Source organism: Pseudochaenichthys georgianus, chromosome 22 (genome assembly GCF_902827115.2).
Source record: "Pseudochaenichthys georgianus chromosome 22, fPseGeo1.2, whole genome shotgun sequence".
In the NCBI taxonomy this organism is placed as follows: Eukaryota; Metazoa; Chordata; class Actinopteri; order Perciformes; family Channichthyidae; genus Pseudochaenichthys; species Pseudochaenichthys georgianus.
The window spans coordinates 14862919-14883356 of record NC_047524.1 but is presented as its reverse complement, the minus strand read 5'-3'; the positions used below and the strand labels follow the sequence as shown (position 1 = coordinate 14883356).

At 43.1% G+C, this 20438-nt stretch overlaps 1 protein-coding gene across 4 annotated transcripts in view; it reads right to left on the bottom strand.

Moving 5' to 3' along the window:
- Positions 1-20438, bottom strand: part of eml1 (EMAP like 1) — a 61620-nt gene that overhangs the window by 23573 nt on the left and 17609 nt on the right. The window contains exon 1 of one of the 4 annotated variants that reach the window (XM_071201634.1): positions 12253-13425. The exons of the other annotated variants lie outside the window; for them this stretch is intronic. Coding sequence (XP_071057735.1) covers positions 12253-12256 — 4 coding nt within the window. The 5' untranslated portion in view covers positions 12257-13425. Of the gene's footprint in view, positions 1-12252; positions 13426-20438 lie in introns of those variants that run through there. 4 annotated transcript variants of the gene reach the window in all.

Here is a 20438-nt window from a genome sequence, read left to right as displayed (position 1 = left end):
AACGATTACGAAAACAACGTAATCGAAATATAACGATTATTTGTTTATTATTATTATTAAAAAAAATATATATATTTTTTTTTATTATTGGTTTTTCAGTTGAGTTATGCTTAAAGTTCAGGGTAATCAACTGTTAAAAACATACTGTTCACATTTTTTTAATCCAATAAATGGATGTTTTCAAAGTAAATGGATAATCGTTTTTAATAATCGTGATATCAATTATTGACCAAAATAATCGAGATTATGATTTTTGCCATAATCGAGCAGCCCTATAGGTTATGATATAGAAACAGCTAGGGAGAAAAGTAGAGATATAATCAGTATTGAAGCTAAATGAATTAAAGTGGGGCAGTAAATAATGATAATAATACAAAAAATAGTCCACAGATTTGTGAGGCTGAGCTTGACATAAACACTAACATTTAAGTATAGCTGAGGATAAGAAGACTGTCATGGGTTTTGCAGTTATTTGTCATGAACCAAAGTGTTATAATTATAACACTAGAGGAGAAGTAAGATTATCACTGTAATTATATTGCAGTGTACAGTTCATCTACTGGGGACCATGAATGTGTTTACCAAATGTCTTAGCAATACTTTTATCAATTTAAGTCCCATACAAAGCCACACACATAAACCTCATGTTTGCTGGAGGAAGGGATTCTCCCTGATTCATCCTCTGGGGACCATGAATGTCTTTACATGGATGGCAGAAAAGAATAATAAATATATGAAAGTGTGTTGAAGATATGAAAAAGTGATGCTTGAAATTAGAATTTTGAAAATGGCTTTTTGCCCCAGGTATGACTGGAATCATCCATCAGGTGCATGTCAGCGAGGTGACACATTGCAAATCCAATTGAGTTGGAGATTGGAGAGAAAATGGAGAAAGAGTAAATATAGAGGAGAAAGTTGAATCAATCCTGCGTGTCACCTGCCGCGGATGACCTGACAGAGACGTGTATTAGCCAATCAACTGGCCAGATTAGAGAGACAGACGTTTGCTTTACAAGCTACTGCCTCTAATGGCTCCTGCTTGGCCGGGGCTTAGGGGCTATAAATAGTGAGAGGTGGATCAGAGGAAAGGGAAGCCCTCACACACAACCTGAGAGAAGACTACGGAGCAGAAATCAGGGAAAGAAAGAGAAACATGGCATGAGATCTCGTATTTGTACAAAAAGAAGCATTGCAAAATCGCAAAAAGACTGACAGAGGAATAAACATGGAGGATTTGTGTTTAAGAGAGTGTGTGTGTGTGTGTGTGTGTGTGTGTGTGTGTGTGTGTGTGTGTGTGTGTGTGTGTGTGTGTGTGTGTGTGTGTGTGTGTGTGTGTGTGTGTGTGTGTGTGTGTGTGTGTGTGTGTGTGTGTGTGTGTGTGTGTGTGTGTGTGTGTGTGTGTGTGTGTGTGTGTGTGTGTGGGTCATGAAGAGTGTGTCTGGGTCAAAGATGGGCATGAAGAGAGGCCAAATGACCCCCATGAGAGATCCATGCCCTTGTACGGACACGTTAAACTTCCTTCCTCCCATCAGCAACATCCTTCCTGGGGTCAGACTCAGGTCGAATGAGATACAGCTCCCCCCTCTCTCTGCCCCTCTCACCACCACTCTGAGTCCCTCCCCCCAAACACACACACACACACACACACACACACACACACACACACACACACACACACACACACACACACACACACACACACACACACACACACACACACACACACACACACACACACACACACACACACACACACACACACACACACACACACACACACACACACACACACACACACACACACACACAAAGTATGGCTGAGTGCAGGGTCAGGTGATGCAAAAAACGCCATCAGCATTTCTGTCAGCCGTTACAGATCGTAAGGGACTGTACACAAATTATGAGAGGGTTGTGAATGACTTTAAGAGGGCAAACAACTCAACATTATATTTAAATCTATGAAAATGATTATTCTAGTGAGCACAATGGGTCATAAAGGGTACACTTCTCCATCCCATGAAATGTGTATTCCAAGAAAAATAATTGAATAATTAATTTTAATAAAATTATAATATTGGCAATATTAGAGTGCTGTGAGCTGCAGTTGTTTTTCCAATGCCTAATGCAATTACAATTACGGTGTGATGAGTTTTTCCATTTCAAACGAGTAACAGTATTGGTTGTTGCTTTGGTGCATTGACATGATTTGGTACAATCCTTAAAGCCTTCGTGAGACAGTGTGAGGAATGTGAAAGCCACAAAGAGAGATAAGGGTAAAAAGTCACGGCCCATTGAGGCAGAATAACTCCTTAACTCACATACTGTATATCCACACCATTATCCCAACACCCTGCTTCGACAAATCACACACACACACACACACACACACACACACACACACACACACACACACACACACACACACACACACACACACACACACACACACACACACACACACACACACACACACACACACACACACACACACACACACACACACACACACAATTCAAACAGGAAGTGCTCACGGCGTGGCGTAGGGATTAAGCTGGATATGTGGAGCAGATCTGCTCAATGCTAGTGATCCCTAAACTCTGAGGGTTTTATCTTAGCAGCGGGCTGATTTGTATTCTCTCCCTCTCCGCGTCTGTAACCTCTTTCACCTCTCCTTTTATTTGTCTGTCTCCCGCTCTCTCACGAAACTGTGCCTGGATGGATTCTTGAATCACGGCTAAATTGAGTGTGGGAAGAGAAAGAGCCACTGTAGGATTAAAAGAGGGCATGGCAGTAAAATATCTTCATTGTCTTTCTCTAATATTTATCTGCTGTTTCTCTTGCTGTCATCTGTGTTGCTCAGAGGAGATTAGCGTTAGCACTAGACTGTTTAGGAGGATATGCAGAGCGTGGGATATGTGTAGCTCGATCAAGTCAGACAGAATCATGAATACAAATAATATCGACTTTTCAACAAAAGGAAGTACAAGACAAGTTTGTGTTACATATCAAATCAAATCAAGTTTTATTTATATAGCACATATTTAAAACGATGTTTGGTCGAGCCAAAGTGCTGTACATATACTATACAGTAAATACAACAGCACAGTTTGTGCAGAATATCAGTATGAGAAAACGACACCCTCTGACCTTAGACCCTCACATCATACAGGGAAAAACTTCCGGAGAAAAACCCCACATGGTGTAGTATGGATTGTGCAGGATACAACTACAGATTTCCAAGGAAAGAATCTCAAGTTGTAAACCTTAAAGTGTTCAATTAAATAAACCCTGTCTTTGTTAATGGTCGGCATATATTCAACCATCACCCTTCCATGCATGTACAGTGATACAAACATGGCAATATGCAACCCTAACCCTAAGGTCCATTCCTTCCTTTACAGGCATGAGTATTTAACTAATGCTAAACTATGCAACAGCAACACAGCTAATGCTTTATCTTTCTCCCTGCATGCAGAACATGTCAACGCCTAGTATGACCTTTATAATCACTTTTATTCATCAGTTCTTCAGACAGATGATGGAGGCAGAAAGGGTTTAAAGATAAGCCAACAATTGCTTCGGGAAATAATCACAAGGTTGGCCTATTTTTTCATTTTGCAGCGATGATAATTTGTATGATATTGAAGATATTCCATTTGTTAACACATCCCGTAATAGCCCAGAGACCAAGTTTTTAAAAGACAAAGACGCTCTTGTTTCATCAAAAAGACTCTGATTTATATCATGGCTTATTTGGGCAACAACATGTTGCATTGTATATGACATATATCTCTCTCGAATTAAGTGAACATTCCAAAAAGTAACAAATAGCAAACAGACGGCCCTTCTTTCTGCTGGAACTGTTATAAAAGCCACAGAAGCACTAAGTCATGCTTGGCAGCGAGACTCCGGGCTCTGACACAAGCCTCTCTCTCAGTCTCAACCTTTCTCCACATAAAACAGGGCTTTGTGCCTCAGTGATAAACAACCAGGAAGGAACAGAAGGCGGGACACTTGTCCTCACCAGTGTGTTTGTGTGTGTGTGTGGTTCCATCCCAGTGTTGTTATGGGAAACCAGATTTCCATGGTGTGTGAGGATGGTCTCACACAGTGACGGAGTGTGTGCCAGAGTCTGTCAGCTTCCTGAACATCAGCCAATCATAAATCTGCCATCTGGACGAGAGAGGATTTACAGTGTTGGCAGCAGATGTGATCATTACACAACAACACAGAGGAGTAATATTGAATTTAATTTGTGTGTGTCTTTTTTATTGAATTCTCTCCTCCATGTTTTTTAGTTTACGGTTTAAAATCATTTGTTCTGGCTTTCCTCTCAAATAGCCATGTCTGCTTCTACATTCAGTCTATTTTCATAAAGGAAGAGCTTTGACATCACCCAGAAAACACACCTGAGCCTGTCACATCCACCTATGTATAGCTTGGGTGAGCCATAAACCTCCCAAGGCCATCTCATTAAATGTTCTTTACCCTCTGTAGTCACAGCAGGGATCAGTTATTTAGGGCAGGTGTCAAATAAAGTGGACTGGAACAGGAAGAGATGTCCTACAAGTGTTCAGCTTTACTCAGCTATTTCATTAAATGCTAAATCTGAGTCCACAAACATTCAATTCACTCTTGGTTCTGATTGTAAAGCTGTGCAGGAGATGTCAAACGGTGTCAAAGATCTAAATGATATGTCTCCATATGGTTGCAGCAAGATCGACCATACAACTGTTCATTTATTGTGCGCTGCTAATGGCTTAATGGACAGGATTTGGCTGCTGGTAATAGCGGATATTGTCTGCATTCACTCTGGAATTGCGTGTGCCTATAATCATACATGTGAGATCGGGCTCTGTCATCCTTGGTAAATGAATACAGGAGAAGAAGCCGCCAGTCAGTGGAGCAAGACCTGCTGGCTTAATTACATTTTGAAGAAAGTTAAAGAAGTCGATATAACATGCTAGCATATTTGCCTTAGTTTGATATGAAATATTCATCCAACACATCCTCAACCCCCTCATTGAAACTGACAAATGAACAACAATCGAGGTTAAAACAACCCAAATAATCATGTCCGTCCCTCCATCTCTGCAGCTGTGATGAATCTATTTTTAATGGTATTTCTGATGGGATTCTCCTCTGTTCCCTCTCCATCTGTTACAGTCCAGCTGAACGCATGTAACGGGGGGGAAACACACACACGCATATGCAGGGTTCCTCCATTAACAGCAGGTGTTAGAGACCAATTAGGGTGCTGGGCAGCCTCTGGGAGCTGCACCGCGGCACCGCGGGGTTAATTATATCTGTTCACATCACAACTGGCCAGATGAAATCGCGGCCAGGGTTCACAGATGAGGATTGACCGAACCAGTGGGGCGTGACTTTAGGCCCAATGGAGACAATATGCTGATGAAGATCATTACCATAAATATAATCGAGCCAACACTCACCTTGTCACTGTAATTGATTTGATCATTAATTCTTCCTAAACGGTTTAATGTGAGATTAAAATGGAGATGTATGCACAGACCTTCATATGCACAGATATGCATGTGCACATATGAATATGGACAAGCATAGCTGCGCTCACATACCGATGATCTGTGCTGGAAATCATTTGCATACTAATTTCAAACACATTTCCACACCTTAGTGCATTTGAAAGCATCTTCATGTGTAAAGCAAATCCTCCTTTAACCCTTCGTCTCGTTTTCTTGTGAATCTATGTTGGGACAAAATAGCCTTGGTGATATTTGAGCAGCAAGCAGAGACTAAAAATAAGGGCATCTCCGTGGGATTCTGCTGACTTGCATGATTTATTACTAGTCGCCCCCCCCCCCCTCCCCCACAGAAGTCAACACACTTCTGAGGGACATTCGGTGTTACCATGTAGAGTGGAAGCATCCCACCGCTCCATTCTGTTTCTGGCTCTTTCATGGTATTTGTACGCATCCATGACATCCTGTTCAAGGACTCATGCAGCCTGCCCCTGACCTTCTGTTGGTGCTCATAGTAAACTTGAAAAAGGACACAGATACACACTTAAAAAACACACACCGTACATCACCGGAGTGTGCATCTCCCTTTCAACTGTCGGAAGCATTGGTTGGTCACACACACGTCACACACACACACACACACACACACACACACACACACACACACACACACACACACACACACACACACACACACACACACACACACACACACACACACACACACACACACACACACACACACACACACACACACACACACACACACACACACACAGTCAGTCAGTCAGTATTGCACACTGCTTCACATGCCTGATTGTTTTAGTGGGTCATGAGGATGAGACTGCGTGAATGTGTATCAGTGGAGAGAAAGGAAAGACAGAGAGAGAGAGAGAGAGAAAATATTCAGCTCATAAAACGAATGGTATCTCCTGCCCGCCGGCTCAGCAAGAGGCTGTTTCAGTGAGCACGCTAACTCTGACCTTGTTTCTGAATAAAATGAAATGTATAACAAGATAACCACACATACTTTATAACATTTAAAAAAAAAATACTTCTGTAGAGAGTTTTAAAGGGAGCTGATTGTTGATGATTGTAATCATTTGTCAAGCAAAAATGGCTTTGTCGGGTTGGCTTATTACAAATGTTTGCATCTTTTCTTCATTTTGATATGTTGGAAAACGTTATTACTCACTCACGTCACTTAAGTCTAGGCCTTAGTTACTTCTGTAGCCTTTAGATTTATGGTGCATAATAGTCCTTGGCAATGTCAGTGTTACGTACTCCCCCCCTTTTGTTGTCCTCTTTGCTCTCTCTGCTGTGCAGGTACAGCTGGCTCCGCCTTCCCCAGGTGTTCCCAGTTGTCACTCAGCCGAGCTTGGCGCAGATGTTCCCAGTTGCCAATCAGCCGAACATAAAAGAGGAGACTGAAGGAGAAGGAGGAGGCCGATCACTACTCCGGATGTCTCTGCTGTGGCAGAGCTCTTTTGCCTTTTTGTTGTGTTTTCTGGAGGACGTGTTAGCGTTAGGTTTTCGCGGCTTTATTTCTCCCGTTAGGTTATGTGTGATTTTGGGTAGCGGAGGAAGGCTTTGGATCCTACGGCCCGTGGTGTGGTTGGCCCAAGTCCCCTCCGTCTTTTTGTTTGTTTACCTGTCCTCCAGTGTATGTTTTTATGATTGTGGCAATAAATGTATGATCACCGTTTAGTGCCTATGTGTTGTGTACTTTTGTTTTATGTTGCGGACTGCCTCACGAGCCACTACTATTGAGTAGGGAGGCGGGTCGTAACATAATGGGGGCTCGTCCAAAGGCTGTCTCGGGCAGGTGCCGGTGTGGTGAGTAGTATTACTTTCTAAAAGGCCCTTGACAGCATTTTGTTGTTTGTTTGGCTGTATAGCGTAGAGTGGCAGTGATGGATTTCGACTTGGAGGGGTTTGTTGGTGATCCGACTCGGGGGAAGTTGGATGCATGTAGCAAACAGCAGCTTGGTCTGATCGCAGGCAAATTTGACGTTGTAGTCAATAAGCAGAACAAGAAACAAATCATTAAGGGACAGCTGTTGGCTGCGCTTATAGAGCAGGAGGTATTGCCAGAGGAGGAAGCAGACGTTCCCATGGACGACGGGACAGGGGTCTCTCAGAAAGTGAGCGAACTTCAACTTCAGCTAGAGCTGCGCAAACTGATGGTTAGAGAGAAGGAGAGTGATAACAGACTGAGAGAGAAGGAGATCGCCTGTAATCTCGAATTGAGGAAGTATGAGGCGGAGTTACGTTTGAGGGAGCTGGAGCTGATATCTCACCAGACTCAGCAGTTGGGGTCTGCACAACCTCATGATTTTGACGTAGGCAAGTATACTCGGTTTATCCCAGTGTTTAATGAAAAAGATGTTGATAGCTATTTTGTCCTGTTTGAGCGTGTAGCAACAACGTTTAAATGGCCTGGGAACATGTGGACTGTTATGCTGCAGTGCGTTCTTGCGGGTAAAGCACAGGAGGTGTATACTGCGTTATCTGAGGAGGTTAGCCGGGATTATGAACAGGTGAAAGCTGCAATTCTGCGCGCTTATGAGCTGGTGCCTGAGGCATACCGTCAAAAGTTTCGTGGTTTGAAAAGACAAGATTGTCAAGCGTATGTGGAATTCGCCCGTGAGAAAGAAGTTCTGTTTGAGCGATGGTGCTCATCGACGGGGACAAAGTCTCTAGAGGACCTAAAAACATTAGTGCTCATGGAAGAATTTAAAAACTGTTTGCCTTACACAGTAGCCACATACCTCAATGAGCAAAAACCGGTGAAACTGTTTGATGCTGCGGTTTTGGCTGATGAATATATGCTTACTCACAAGACTGTCTACAGTGAGAGGACTGGGGCACAGGCCGGCCCAGTCTTCACTAAAGTGCCATGGCAGTCCAGCAGGCCAAGAGTTGCTGAGGAAAAACCGGGAGAGGTGAATTGGGGATCTACGGATAGGCCAGTGTGTCATTACTGCAAGAAAAGAGGTCATATTGTTGCGAATTGCTATGTTTTGCGGGATGAAAATAAGCATGTAAAGACGGTCGCTTTGGTGAGTACTTCAAAGCCAGGGTCTCTCAAATCAGAACTGGATGTTTTTGCTCCGTTTCTCATGAAGGGAATGGTGTCTTTACCGGGGAAGAACAACAGGGTTCCAGTGACCATTTTGAGGGATACAGCAGCTTCACAATCCTTTATGATGAGGGGTGTGTTGCCGCTCTCTAAGGAGTCTGCTGTGGGTTCGGGTGTTTTTGTGAGGGGGTTTGGTATGCAGTGTGTGGGTTCGCCATTGCATAATATTCATCTTGAGTCAGATCTGGTCACAGGTCCGGTAACTGTCGGGGTTCGGCCATGTTTTCCCATTGAAGGGGTTGATTTGGTCTTGGGGAATGATTTAGCCGGTGGCAGAGTGCTCGTTAAACCGGGGGTGAATACGGTTGCAGTCACTCGCGCAAAGAGTGGAGTTGACGTTAGTGATGGTGATCTGTCTGACAGTTTTACGGCTACGGAGTTGGACGGACCGATCAGGGACCCGCCATTATGTCGTGAGGGTGGGACAACGGGTACGATAAGCCCCGGGGCTGTTCGTAAATCTGTCGCTGCCGGTGTGGTGGCGCGGTCCAGTGCTGAAAGTGACCCCCCTGTCACCTCGGAGGGCCCGATCGCTGCGGAGACTCTGGTGAAGGTGGAGTCTCATTTGGCACACTTGCCTGACGCGCAGCGGGCAGATGTACTGGAGCTGATCGTGAGGTGGAGCGCTCTGTGTCGTACCGCTCCGGGAGATTTGATCGACACCAGCGGGTGTATTCCACCATCGAAAAGGAGGCACTGCAGAGGCGGCGCTAGGGGGTGGCTACTTGGGCTCAAGCCCCGGATGTTTTCTGAAAAGCCCCGGATGTTTCATTTAAAAAAAAAAAAAAAATGTTTTTTTTTTTTTTTTTTTTAAATGTCCCGGGAGTAATGTGCAGTACCGGAGTCCACTAGAGAGGCAGCCGCTGCGGGACATTAGCCTGTGTACTGCGTAGCCTTCCCTGTCCTGCAGAAGAAGTGATCCTTACTAGTGCCTGACGAGTTTTAAGCTAATAGCCTATAAAGTTATGGATATTAGAAAGTTATTTTCATCGAAGCAGGCGCAACAAGCTGCAGCAGCAGCAGCAGTATCAGCAGCTGACAACAATGTCATCACCAGCAGTGAAGAAATTGATGTTTCAGGTTTGTGAATCTAATGGTGATATCTGCACTCTGGCTGACTGAGTCAGAAGTGAAAAAGAGTGATGTACTGTAACGTTAATCTTATAGCTAGTAAACATGGAGTAACCAAGGCAAGGCAAGTTTATTTATATAGCACCTTTCAACACAAGGCAATTCAAGGTGCTTTACAAAAATGAAAGACATTCAGACAAAGGCATTTAAAAACAGTAAAAGATAATAAAAGAAACTTTAAAAGAAAAAATACATGAATACAAAGTTACAGTGCAGTTTAAGATATGAATAGTTCACACAGAAGTTCCACTTTACTGATGAACACAACAGCTCAGTTTAAATTAAAAGCAGCGACAAAAAGATAAACCACACTAAGTCAATACCCTTATATGTTAGTATGTATACAGAACATGACTAAAAAATATTCTAAGATGTAACGTTAACCCTTCATACCTCAGTCTACTTTTAAGACACTAAAATAACGTATTCCAATTTGTATTTTGTTTTCGCGCGAGGAATTATACCGGCTCTCGTTTCAGTACACATAACAACGGAACCATAGCAACGGAACTGACAGGCAACACTCTGAATCCGATTGGCTGTGACTGCATCCACTCAGAGTGTCCGATTCAGAAATGTGATAACACTCCTTACGTCACAAACAAAGATCGTGGATGAGAATAGATCTATAAAACGATAAGCAATGCGCAGTGGATCGGAAGAGGACGGTGTGTCGGCGTTGTTCGATAGCGGTGCGGTATGCTAATGGGAACACACAAACATGCTAAATCACATCAGAAGGCATCACCCAGATTTGCCAATCACCGGAGCCTGGCAAAAGACAACAGCAGTTCAACAGCTGATCCCCGCTGTTTTTAAGAAGCCAAGAGACATGAGAGCCGAGAGACCAACATAAATAACGGAAGCTTTTGGCATATTTTTTCAACGACTTTGCGTTCTTGAAACACTTTCTTATTATTTATGATGTAATATTTTCAAGACATTCTTTTTAGTTTTACAGCTTGATGAAACCTTTTTGTTTGACATCAGCCATTATAGATACTATGGCCATCTGAGTGTGTGTGGTACTGTGTATGGTTTGTTTTTAACTGTTTAATACAGTTAATTATTCAAAATGTCAGAGTTCCTTATTTTTAAACTGAAACTTGCACTACTGTTCAAAAGTAAATAACAACAAACCTGGAATTATGCATTTGGGACATTTTTTTTGCTTTTTCTTGTTGTACCGAACCGTGACCCCCGAACCGAGGTACGAACCGAACCGTGACTTCTGTGAACCGTTACACCCCTAGTCCCCGGTGTTCCAGGGAACTCACCAAGTGTCAGAAAACACAACCCTCTCTCTTTTCCTCCATACCCAAATCTCTAAAAACGGGGCTGCAACGGATCTGATACAGACTGATCTTGAATTATTTTCTACGTCACAGAAGTGGTGCTCCGCTTATTGGTCAATTCTCCACCTATCAGGGGAATGTGGGGTTGGGCCACGGCCGGCCATTGCGCTGGAGACGCTGTAGTACATATGCCAGGCCTGTAAGTGGCGCTGTAGTCTGCCACAAAAGCAGCGAAGAAGACTTCCCGCGCATGGTTGCCCTTCTGTTTATACTCTGCTCTGGCTCTTTTTCTCCCTCTCCGAGGCAAGCGTTTGCTCCCTCTGCTGTAATTCAATGCAATCCCTCCCTCGCTGTAATTCTCTTCGGTAGTCCACCAGCAGATGACAAACACCCTCCTCTTCCAAGGAACGAGGGGACCGTGCGGCAGAGTTTCAGTCTAACAAAATTAGAAAAGTGCCGGTCAAAGGTCTTCTTTGTTATGTATTGAGCTTTAAAACAAATGAATAACGACTATATAAGAATAAAACACGGAGGACGGAGATCTCTTTTTCTCCCCCTCTTCTCCCCGCTGCAGCCCAGCAGCTGATCTCAAAGCACGCTCCCCTCTCCTGCAGGGGGGCGTGGTGCAGCTCACAGAATCAGCCCCCTGCAAAAACAGCGCTGGAAAGAGCAAATAGAGCGTAATGAGGCATGGCTAAAATGCAGGATCTGTTTGGTATTTTGAAAGAAAAACTATTTATATACTTTATATAGGTATGGCCCTACAATATATTGTTCAAATATAGCATGATATGTCCCCTTTAAGGTATTATTAAGGTAGGGTTAATGTTGCTCTCAAAGTGCACCAGATTGATGCTTTTAACTTCAATATTTAAAAAAAATCTTCCCGGGGGGAGCATGCCCCCGGACCCCCCTAGAGGAGGCGATGACCCCCCCTAAAGGATGTTTGGTCCACACCCCACTTGTAAAAGTTGTTGGGCTTAGCCCAACAACTCCTGGGCTAAGCCCCGGATCTCCTACAATCCTAAATCCGCCTCTGAGGCACTGGCTATGGTATGGTAGTATTGTGTGTTGTTAACCTGTCGGGTGTGTGGAATGAGTGGTGGTGAGCACCTCTGTCAACTAAGGTTGATTGTTGTGATTGTTTTGTTTTTTAAAAAAAAAGAAGAAAAAAATCACTAACTCATGGTGGGGGTGTTACGTACTCCCCCCCTTTTGTTGTCCTCTTTGCTCTCTCTGCTGTGCAGGTACAGCTGGCTCCGCCTTCCCCAGGTGTTCCCAGTTGTCACTCAGCCGAGCTTGGCGCAGGTGTTCCCAGTTGCCAATCAGCCGAACATAAAAGAGGAGAAGGAGGAGGCCGATCACTACTCCGGATGTCTCTGCTGTGGCAGAGCTCTTTTGCCTTTTTGTTGTGTTTTCTGGAGGACGTGTTAGCGTTAGGTTTTCGCGGCTTTATTTCTCCCGTTAGGTTATGTGTGATTTTGGGTAGCGGAGGAAGGCTTTGGATCCTACGGCCCGTGGTGTGGTTGGCCCAAGTCCCCTCCGTCTTTTTGTTTGTTTACCTGTCCTCCAGTGTATGTTTTTATGATTGTGGCAATAAATGTATGATCACCGTTTAGTGCCTATGTGTTGTGTACTTTTGTTTTATGTTGCGGACTGCCTCACGAGCCACTACTATTGAGTAGGGAGGCGGGTCGTAACAGTCAGTCTGAACACTGGCTTTGCTCTGTGTGTCAAAGATAATGAACTGATGTAATAAAGTGTTTACATTTCTGCTAAAATGCCCACCTGCACTTTTAGTTAGTATCCTTTGATTCTGACTAAGTATGGTTCTGGCCTGTGGCCTAATTCCCCTCCCATGCAGTCACTATAGAACACAGTGTACTATGCATTTAAATTCTCCTTTTGTATATTAAGTATATAACCATGTTGAAAGCTGGCACTGCGTGAACACCGGGCTGCTTTCATTACGTAAGTGGCATCATTTTCTGATAAGCAAGAAGGGCAGCCACGGATCTCTCTCTCTCACACACACACACACACCTGCAGCACAGTCTGCTGTTTTAACTTCACACCACAGAGCAGGGGGCGCAGGGTACCTGCTGCACACACTCCATAGAGCTGTACACATTTAATGAGCACACACTTTCACCTGCTGTAACTGTTATCAGCTCGCTATTCTGCAGCATGAGAGTGAAAGAGAAAGTACAAGGTATCAGCCGCAGAGAAGGGAGAACAAAGTGAGGGAGATAAGGAGTGTGACACGTGACTACAGAAGCCCAAACCACCCGCTCAATATCTCACTGTCTGGAGGAATAGGAAAAGCACTCTGAGCATCACTGGGAGCACTCGCACAGGGGGATTTAGGGCGAAGAGAAAGCAGAGAGAGTTTGAGAAAGTAAAGGTGAAGGACAGGGCAACACATCCTCACTCCCAGGTCGGCCTATGTTGACGTTATGTCAAGTCCCCTGACGGCTTTTTCCAACGCAAGGGGGGGGGCCTTAGCGTCCATTTTCAACGCAAGGGGGGGGGGGCCTTAGCGTCCATTTTCAACGCAAGGGGGGGGGGCCTTAGCGTCCATTTTCAGCTTTCCGGGATGTCCATGTGCTTCTATGGACGCTCATGGAAGCACGGCATTCATTTGTGTCGACTGCCCTTAAAGGCAATGTGAGCGTCCATTCTCATTGGATAGCGGAGAATTGTACACCCGGAAGTAAATATTCCCCTTACTGACGATTGATTTTACAGTGATATCTGCACTACTCATCGACTAAAAAACACCAGATTATCCTTGTTAATTACACAACATTGATTGGTTTAAATTGTGTGCAATGCTTTTGTATTTTTCCCCTTCGATTCGGAGAAACAAATCTTTTTTCGGAGTAAATGATGGCAGAAGACACTACACTACCCAGAATCCCCAGCTATCATTTCTCCCTGCAGAAAAAGAAAACATGGCCGAACTTCGTTTTATTCTGGGTGTAAAATGCCTATTTTAAAGTTAGTTTGGCTATTAAAATGCGTTTTGATGTCATTTGATGCGAGAAATATGAGTTGTTATTTCAGATTATGTGTGCAGTGGATGTACATGATCTTTAGTTTGCTAGTTATTACGAAGATTACTTCAGGAAATTGCGTCCAACGTTTTCATTGTTACCAAGGTGGTTGCTAGGGATGCTGCTATCGATATTATTTCTGTTATGTTGTGTAACTGTTTAATGGTGTTATCTTTATTGCTACCCCCTTCCCCGTCAATGTATAGTGTTGGTCCACAGCGCAAACATATTAGTTAACAAAATCCGCATCTAAAGATACGTTATTTCCCCCTGTGCAATTCCAGTCTCACATCTCACAGCACATCGTCATTAACAAATACCGGAAACAGACCGAAAACGTTTAAAGAAAATAAAATAATACCTTATTCCGAGTGTGCTTGCTTTTCTCTTTGAAAGTCATCACATAACGGCATTGTAATACACGGTTCGGCTGCATTAAATATTACATATCTGCCGTAGTTCTGTATTTATAGAGCCCTGATGAGAAGACAAACATGAGGAACTGAAAACGTGACGTGGATCATAAATATATCAGCCATTAAACAACATCTTACATTTCTTTTCACACAATACGTCTCTTTGCCGTATCAACACTAATTCGGCTCACTTTTATATTTGATCCAATTGGTAGATAGGCTGTATTTACACCATAAAGGTGCACAGATGATATAAAGAGACACCTGGTGGTTAAAGCATGTTATTGAATTTCATTATTTTTATTATTAGATATTAATAGGATCCCTATAAAGTATATTCATTACTCGTTATTCTCTACTAATAGTTAATTAAAGACTGTATATAATGACTATTTTGCACATCCCGTTCAAGATTTCAAGATTTTCTAAGGTTTATTGACAGATCATATAGGCCTACACAACTATGGTGTAGTTCTGCACTGAATGAAAAACTTGGGTCGCAGGTTCCTCAATAGTGCATTACAAGACATCTATCAATATGTGTGCATACCTCCAGCAATGTTAACTATGTTGAAGCACTTATTTTAACTGATATTATACATAATGTATTATGCTCTTATAAGATGTATGCAGATATTTCATCTCCGGCCTTGTCAGGTATTGAACAATCAATAAATAAAGAACACAGAATTGTTCAATATAAAACACAGAATTTGTGTGATTATACTAAATGATTTTCAAATAAACACCACTGCAGATTTAACTGTTACACATGCTGATGTAACGCAAATGTTCCAACTTGGGATCAATAAAGTATATCTTATCTTAAGCTGATCGATGGCTACTGCCATATTTGCAAAATGTGCCTATGAACCTTGACAAGTGCATGTTTCAGGCTTATCAATTAATGTAATGTAATGTAATGTTATCAATTAACAACAGGAGGGGTCACAAACATAAGTCCAGCTGTTAAATAAAGCTCTTCTGACCTTAGCTGGCGTGTGGGTATATATATTAATACTGCCCATTATGGGCACCAGCAATTTTCACCCATTTATTAATTATATGTTTTAAATGTGAGTGTTTCCTGTCCCCTAAACCTCCAGGGATGTACACAGTTTAATACTGGCAACTTCTTATTATGGGAAATACGAAAACGTCTTTTAAAACTACAACTCCCAGTAGAGACGTGCCATAGAGAACATGTTGCGAAACAGAATAGCCAGCATGTGTAGTTCTGGGGACGGGGTGGGGGAGGGGGGGGGACGCGGTGGACCCGTTCAAATCCAGTTTTGAACAGTCTGCCGTGGTTCCATCCCATTTCAAGTGCTGTTCGAGGCTCGGTAACCCTCGGAGCACACTCTCCAATCACAGAGCTTGAGGACTATCACGGGGTTTGTCAAACAGAGCACATGGTGTAGTCCAAACGATAGCTGGGGATTCTGGGTAGTGTAGTGTCTTCATTGCCTTTAAGGGCAGTTGACACAAACGAATGCCGTGCTTCCATGAGCGTCCATAGAAGCACATGGACATCCCGGAAAGCTGAAAATGGACGCTAAGGGCCCCCCCCTCGCGTTGAAAATGGACGCTAAGGCCCCCCCCCTTGCGTTGGAAAAAGCCGGCAGGGGACTTGACATAACGTCAACATAGGCCGACCTGGGAGTGAGGATGTGTTGGACAGGGAGAAACAGAGTGGTCAGAAATGCAGCCACATTGAGGTAAGAGAGTTGCGTGAGCTCTCACTGACACGGCAATGGGAAATCAATGTCAGCCTTTGGATGAGTCAGCAGTCGTGGAGGAGCTAACCCATCCAGGTCGGCATTTATTAAACTACATGTAACAGTCGTGAATTATAGTAGAGACACACATCACTTCCTAGATCTACCCACTCTCTTGGTTTCCTCTATTGACATTTTGTGCAGCTTTATGGGGGTGGAGGAAATGTCGGAGTGCAGGTCAGCTCACCAGCAGCGTTTACTAGACAGGGATAGATAGGGGAACGAGGAAGGAGGAGAACATATAGAAGAGTGGATATTCTCCTGTTAATATATTTAATATGTTAATATATTGTAGGCCATATATTTAACCGTTACAGACCCACAGTGTTAATCAAACCCTAGAAAATAAAGGTCCTGTTAATGATTTTTGAACAGAAGCCTGTAAACAAAAGTCACACACTTAACTCACATACTGTACAATCACCTATCTCCTCCATCCTGGCATCCCTCAGTAGCTACTGTGGTGGGTAACATGTCAGTGCTTTAACCCTAATCCCTCTACACGTGCCATCATTAGTCAGAGCTTGGATGGAGATACCTATAGACGCTCAGCCAGGAAGGGGAGGAGACTAGATGGAGTCGTGTCACCTCTACTGTACATCAATATACCTCAGAGTAACATCAAACGAACCTCCGACTTCATTCATTTCCCCTCTCCACCCTGCATGCCTGTCTCATCCATCTGCACTACTACTCACTCCACTTTCTATCTCACTTTTTGTTGGTTTTTTCCTCTTTATCCTTCTTCCCTTCCTCACCATGCCCCCCCTAATGGTTCTTGCTGGCACATTTGGGTCCCATCATGCTTCACTGCCACTGCTGTTAAGGTGGGTGCTGTGCCAGTGTGCCTGTGGGTGAAGAGAGTTAGAGTGGACTGAGAGATAAAGGGATGTTTAAACTAAATCTGAGCAGACATCATTAGTTAAAAAGGTAAATGAGCAGATATCTTGAATGAATGCAGGCGAATAGATGTCTTTGGATGAGGTGAGAGGTGAACATGAGTGTGATCTTCAGTATTACAGTGTAATTCAGACGGATTTACTTATTAACAGACTTTCACATCAGGAGCTTTTGGAGCATCAGAAGCTAATGAACAAGGAATCGCATTAACTCATGGTTTTACACACATGCTTGTGCATGTTTTAGCTACACAGTTCACATCTTCAACTTAAAAGCCAATCTTAGTCCAAAGCATTTTCTTTGTGTCTTATTTAAATCAACAGAAGATTAACAAACAACCTTTTGGATCATCAGATGATTTTAATTAAGTTATAAAGAAACAACAGAAGGATGCAGGAGGTTGGCTATGCACTGTTATGCTTCTTTTTTTAAGCATAGCGGTTTTTGGAGCAAAATGCTTACTTTGGTGTGTCCGTATGTCATTGGTTTTTATAAACTAAAAACTAAATATCGATAAGGAAAATTAGCAAAACTTTAGGTGTCAAAAGCAATGGTTTTATGTTGTAAAGTCAAAGCTGTCAGACATTTATGAATATATCATATGAATTAGGTTTCTTATTGGACAAAAGTGTTGCAATCATTTGTAAGTTGATTTCAAACTGTAGATACATCAATGGTAATGAATTAGAAATGCATGAAGTCAAACTCCAAAGTTATGGTTAGCCTTGGACAATGGTTTGTTGGTTGCAAAATATCAAGGATCCAATAATTAAATCAACTGGACCCTATTTCCTGCCAATCTCATGTCAGAACATTGGTAAATCCTGTAAAAACAACCACAATCTAATTACCAGGCGCACAACACAAACTAATTCAATCAAAACTGTCCTCTTCTCGAGCACCAGCAGAATCAAAATGTGATTTCATTGATTTAACACGAGAAGAAAAAGCTTCTCTAAAGGTCCTCTAATCAGCGTGTGTCTGTGTGTAATTGGGCTAATTTCCAGTTAGCCCGAGCTAGCCCCGACCTCCTGAAGACAAAGCATGCAGCGGGCTTCTGCAGTTTAGCTGACCGAGTCCGTGAACATTAGTCTGGTCGGATGCTCCACAACAAACGGCCGAGAGAGAGGCGCATGAATGACATAATTGACTTTAGCTTTCAGTGGATCTGGGTTCAGCTGGACGGCAGCAGCAGTGCAATAAGAAATCACTCTGGGCTACAGGCCTGCACACACACACACACACACACACACACACACACACACACACACACACACACACACACACACACACACACACACACACACACACACACACACACACACACACACACACACACACACACACACACACACACACACACACACACACACACACACACACACACACACACACACACACACACACACACACACACACACACACACACACACACACACACAGGTCCAGCAGACGTGTGAGCACATCGCCTCGCTGCATACACTTACAGACACATCTTAACTAGGCTCACCAATTTGAAACTAGGCGCTGCTCCCTGACCATGAAGTTGTGTGTGTTTGGTTTGTGAATGCGTCGTGTGAAAAGAAGGAGAGAGAAAGCAGGGGGTTCGAGGTTAGAAATCCGTGGCAACAGCCCCTAAGCAGTAGCATGTCTTATTGCATTTCTTCTCAGAGTGGAACATGACATGTAAAGGATTACAAACAAACTCACAGTGTCACACAACCCACAGGCTGTCTCTCTGCTCGATGGCCATGACAGAGCTAGAACAACAAGGGGGGGATTTTAAATATAGGAGTGCATAAATACTTACTACTACTAAAGTTTCAGATCGGTTTCAAGTCCTAATTCAAAGAGGAAGTTCACTAAACTTTGTCAACAAAACACTTGCTGTACCTGACACTACACGGTCATTTATGAGATATTTTAAAAGGTCAGTAATTTCCTCTGCGTCTTCTATTGAAGAAGACGCCATTCTATTTTAAAGCTGTACAGCACCTGCTACACCTGTTTTTCAGGTCAATCCAACCGACCCACCTCAGTCGTAATCCTTGTCAGCACTTTCTCATCACACAGGAACACTTCAGTGCAAAAGGTGCAAACCTACTTCTCTTCTCTGCTCCGTTCAGTTACTTTGGGTTATAAGAAACCAGCACTTTTGCAACGTATGGGAAAGTTGCCCCATGTTCCAACATTAAAGTCATAAGCTTGACTGGGCTGGAGTTATTTCCTTATGTTTCTTTGTTACTAGCAAATCTGCAGTAAACTGAAAACTACAATCAAAAACTAAGCTGATACCGCTGTACCAATATATTAGTCATTTATGGACCTGACCAGGTGCAGGGAAATGATCATAGGTCTATATAAAACTTTATAGACATCTTTCTGTTTCGCATGATCTGTATCTCATTTAAAAGCTTCTCTAACTCGTCTGTTTCTTTGTCCGCATGGAAATCCATAAGGGATAAAAGCTTTTAACTGGATTCACGTCATCAGTGATTCATGGAAGTATGAGGGGTAGTATCCATGGTGGGGGATACCTCTGTCATTTCCTCTGTCAGACTATAGTATTCTCTCACCCCACCAGCTGCTAGTGCTTACACAGCACAGTGAATATTATAGATTTTTTCATTATCCACAAATGGCAATACGCTACTCCATGCTTCAACAGTAACAGCTCACGCTCACCAACCATAACACAGTCAGTGCAAGTACTGTACAAACATTAAGGATAAGCACACTGGGGGGGGGGGGGGGGTGAGGGGTGACTCTTTTCTCCTTTTGATAAATATTTAATTCTATCTTTACGTAGCTGGTTCAGTGGAGCTCAAATCAGCATAACAGCTTTGTTTAAAGTGCCTCAGCTACTAGTGTCCTCTTTATTGTGTTGGGGATAATCCTCTTTGTGTAGGGGGCTCACTAACTGTAGTGTGTCAGCATGCAGGCAGAGATGTTACCATCACTGAGAAAACTAACAGAAAAAATAGTTGTGTTCTTTAATATTAACTTACATAAGGGATTACTTTTATAAAAAAGAAACTAAAGCTTCTCAGAAATAAATCCCGAACTGATGACATACTGTGTCATGCTGCTGTAATCTTCCCTGAGTCACTCTCTCCTCCCCAAAACACGAGCAGCCTGAAGTATGGTTTCTCCCTCTGCCCGCAAACACATTACATAGTGCAGCAGAGCTACGTGAGCAATAGTGTCCGTTTCTGTCAT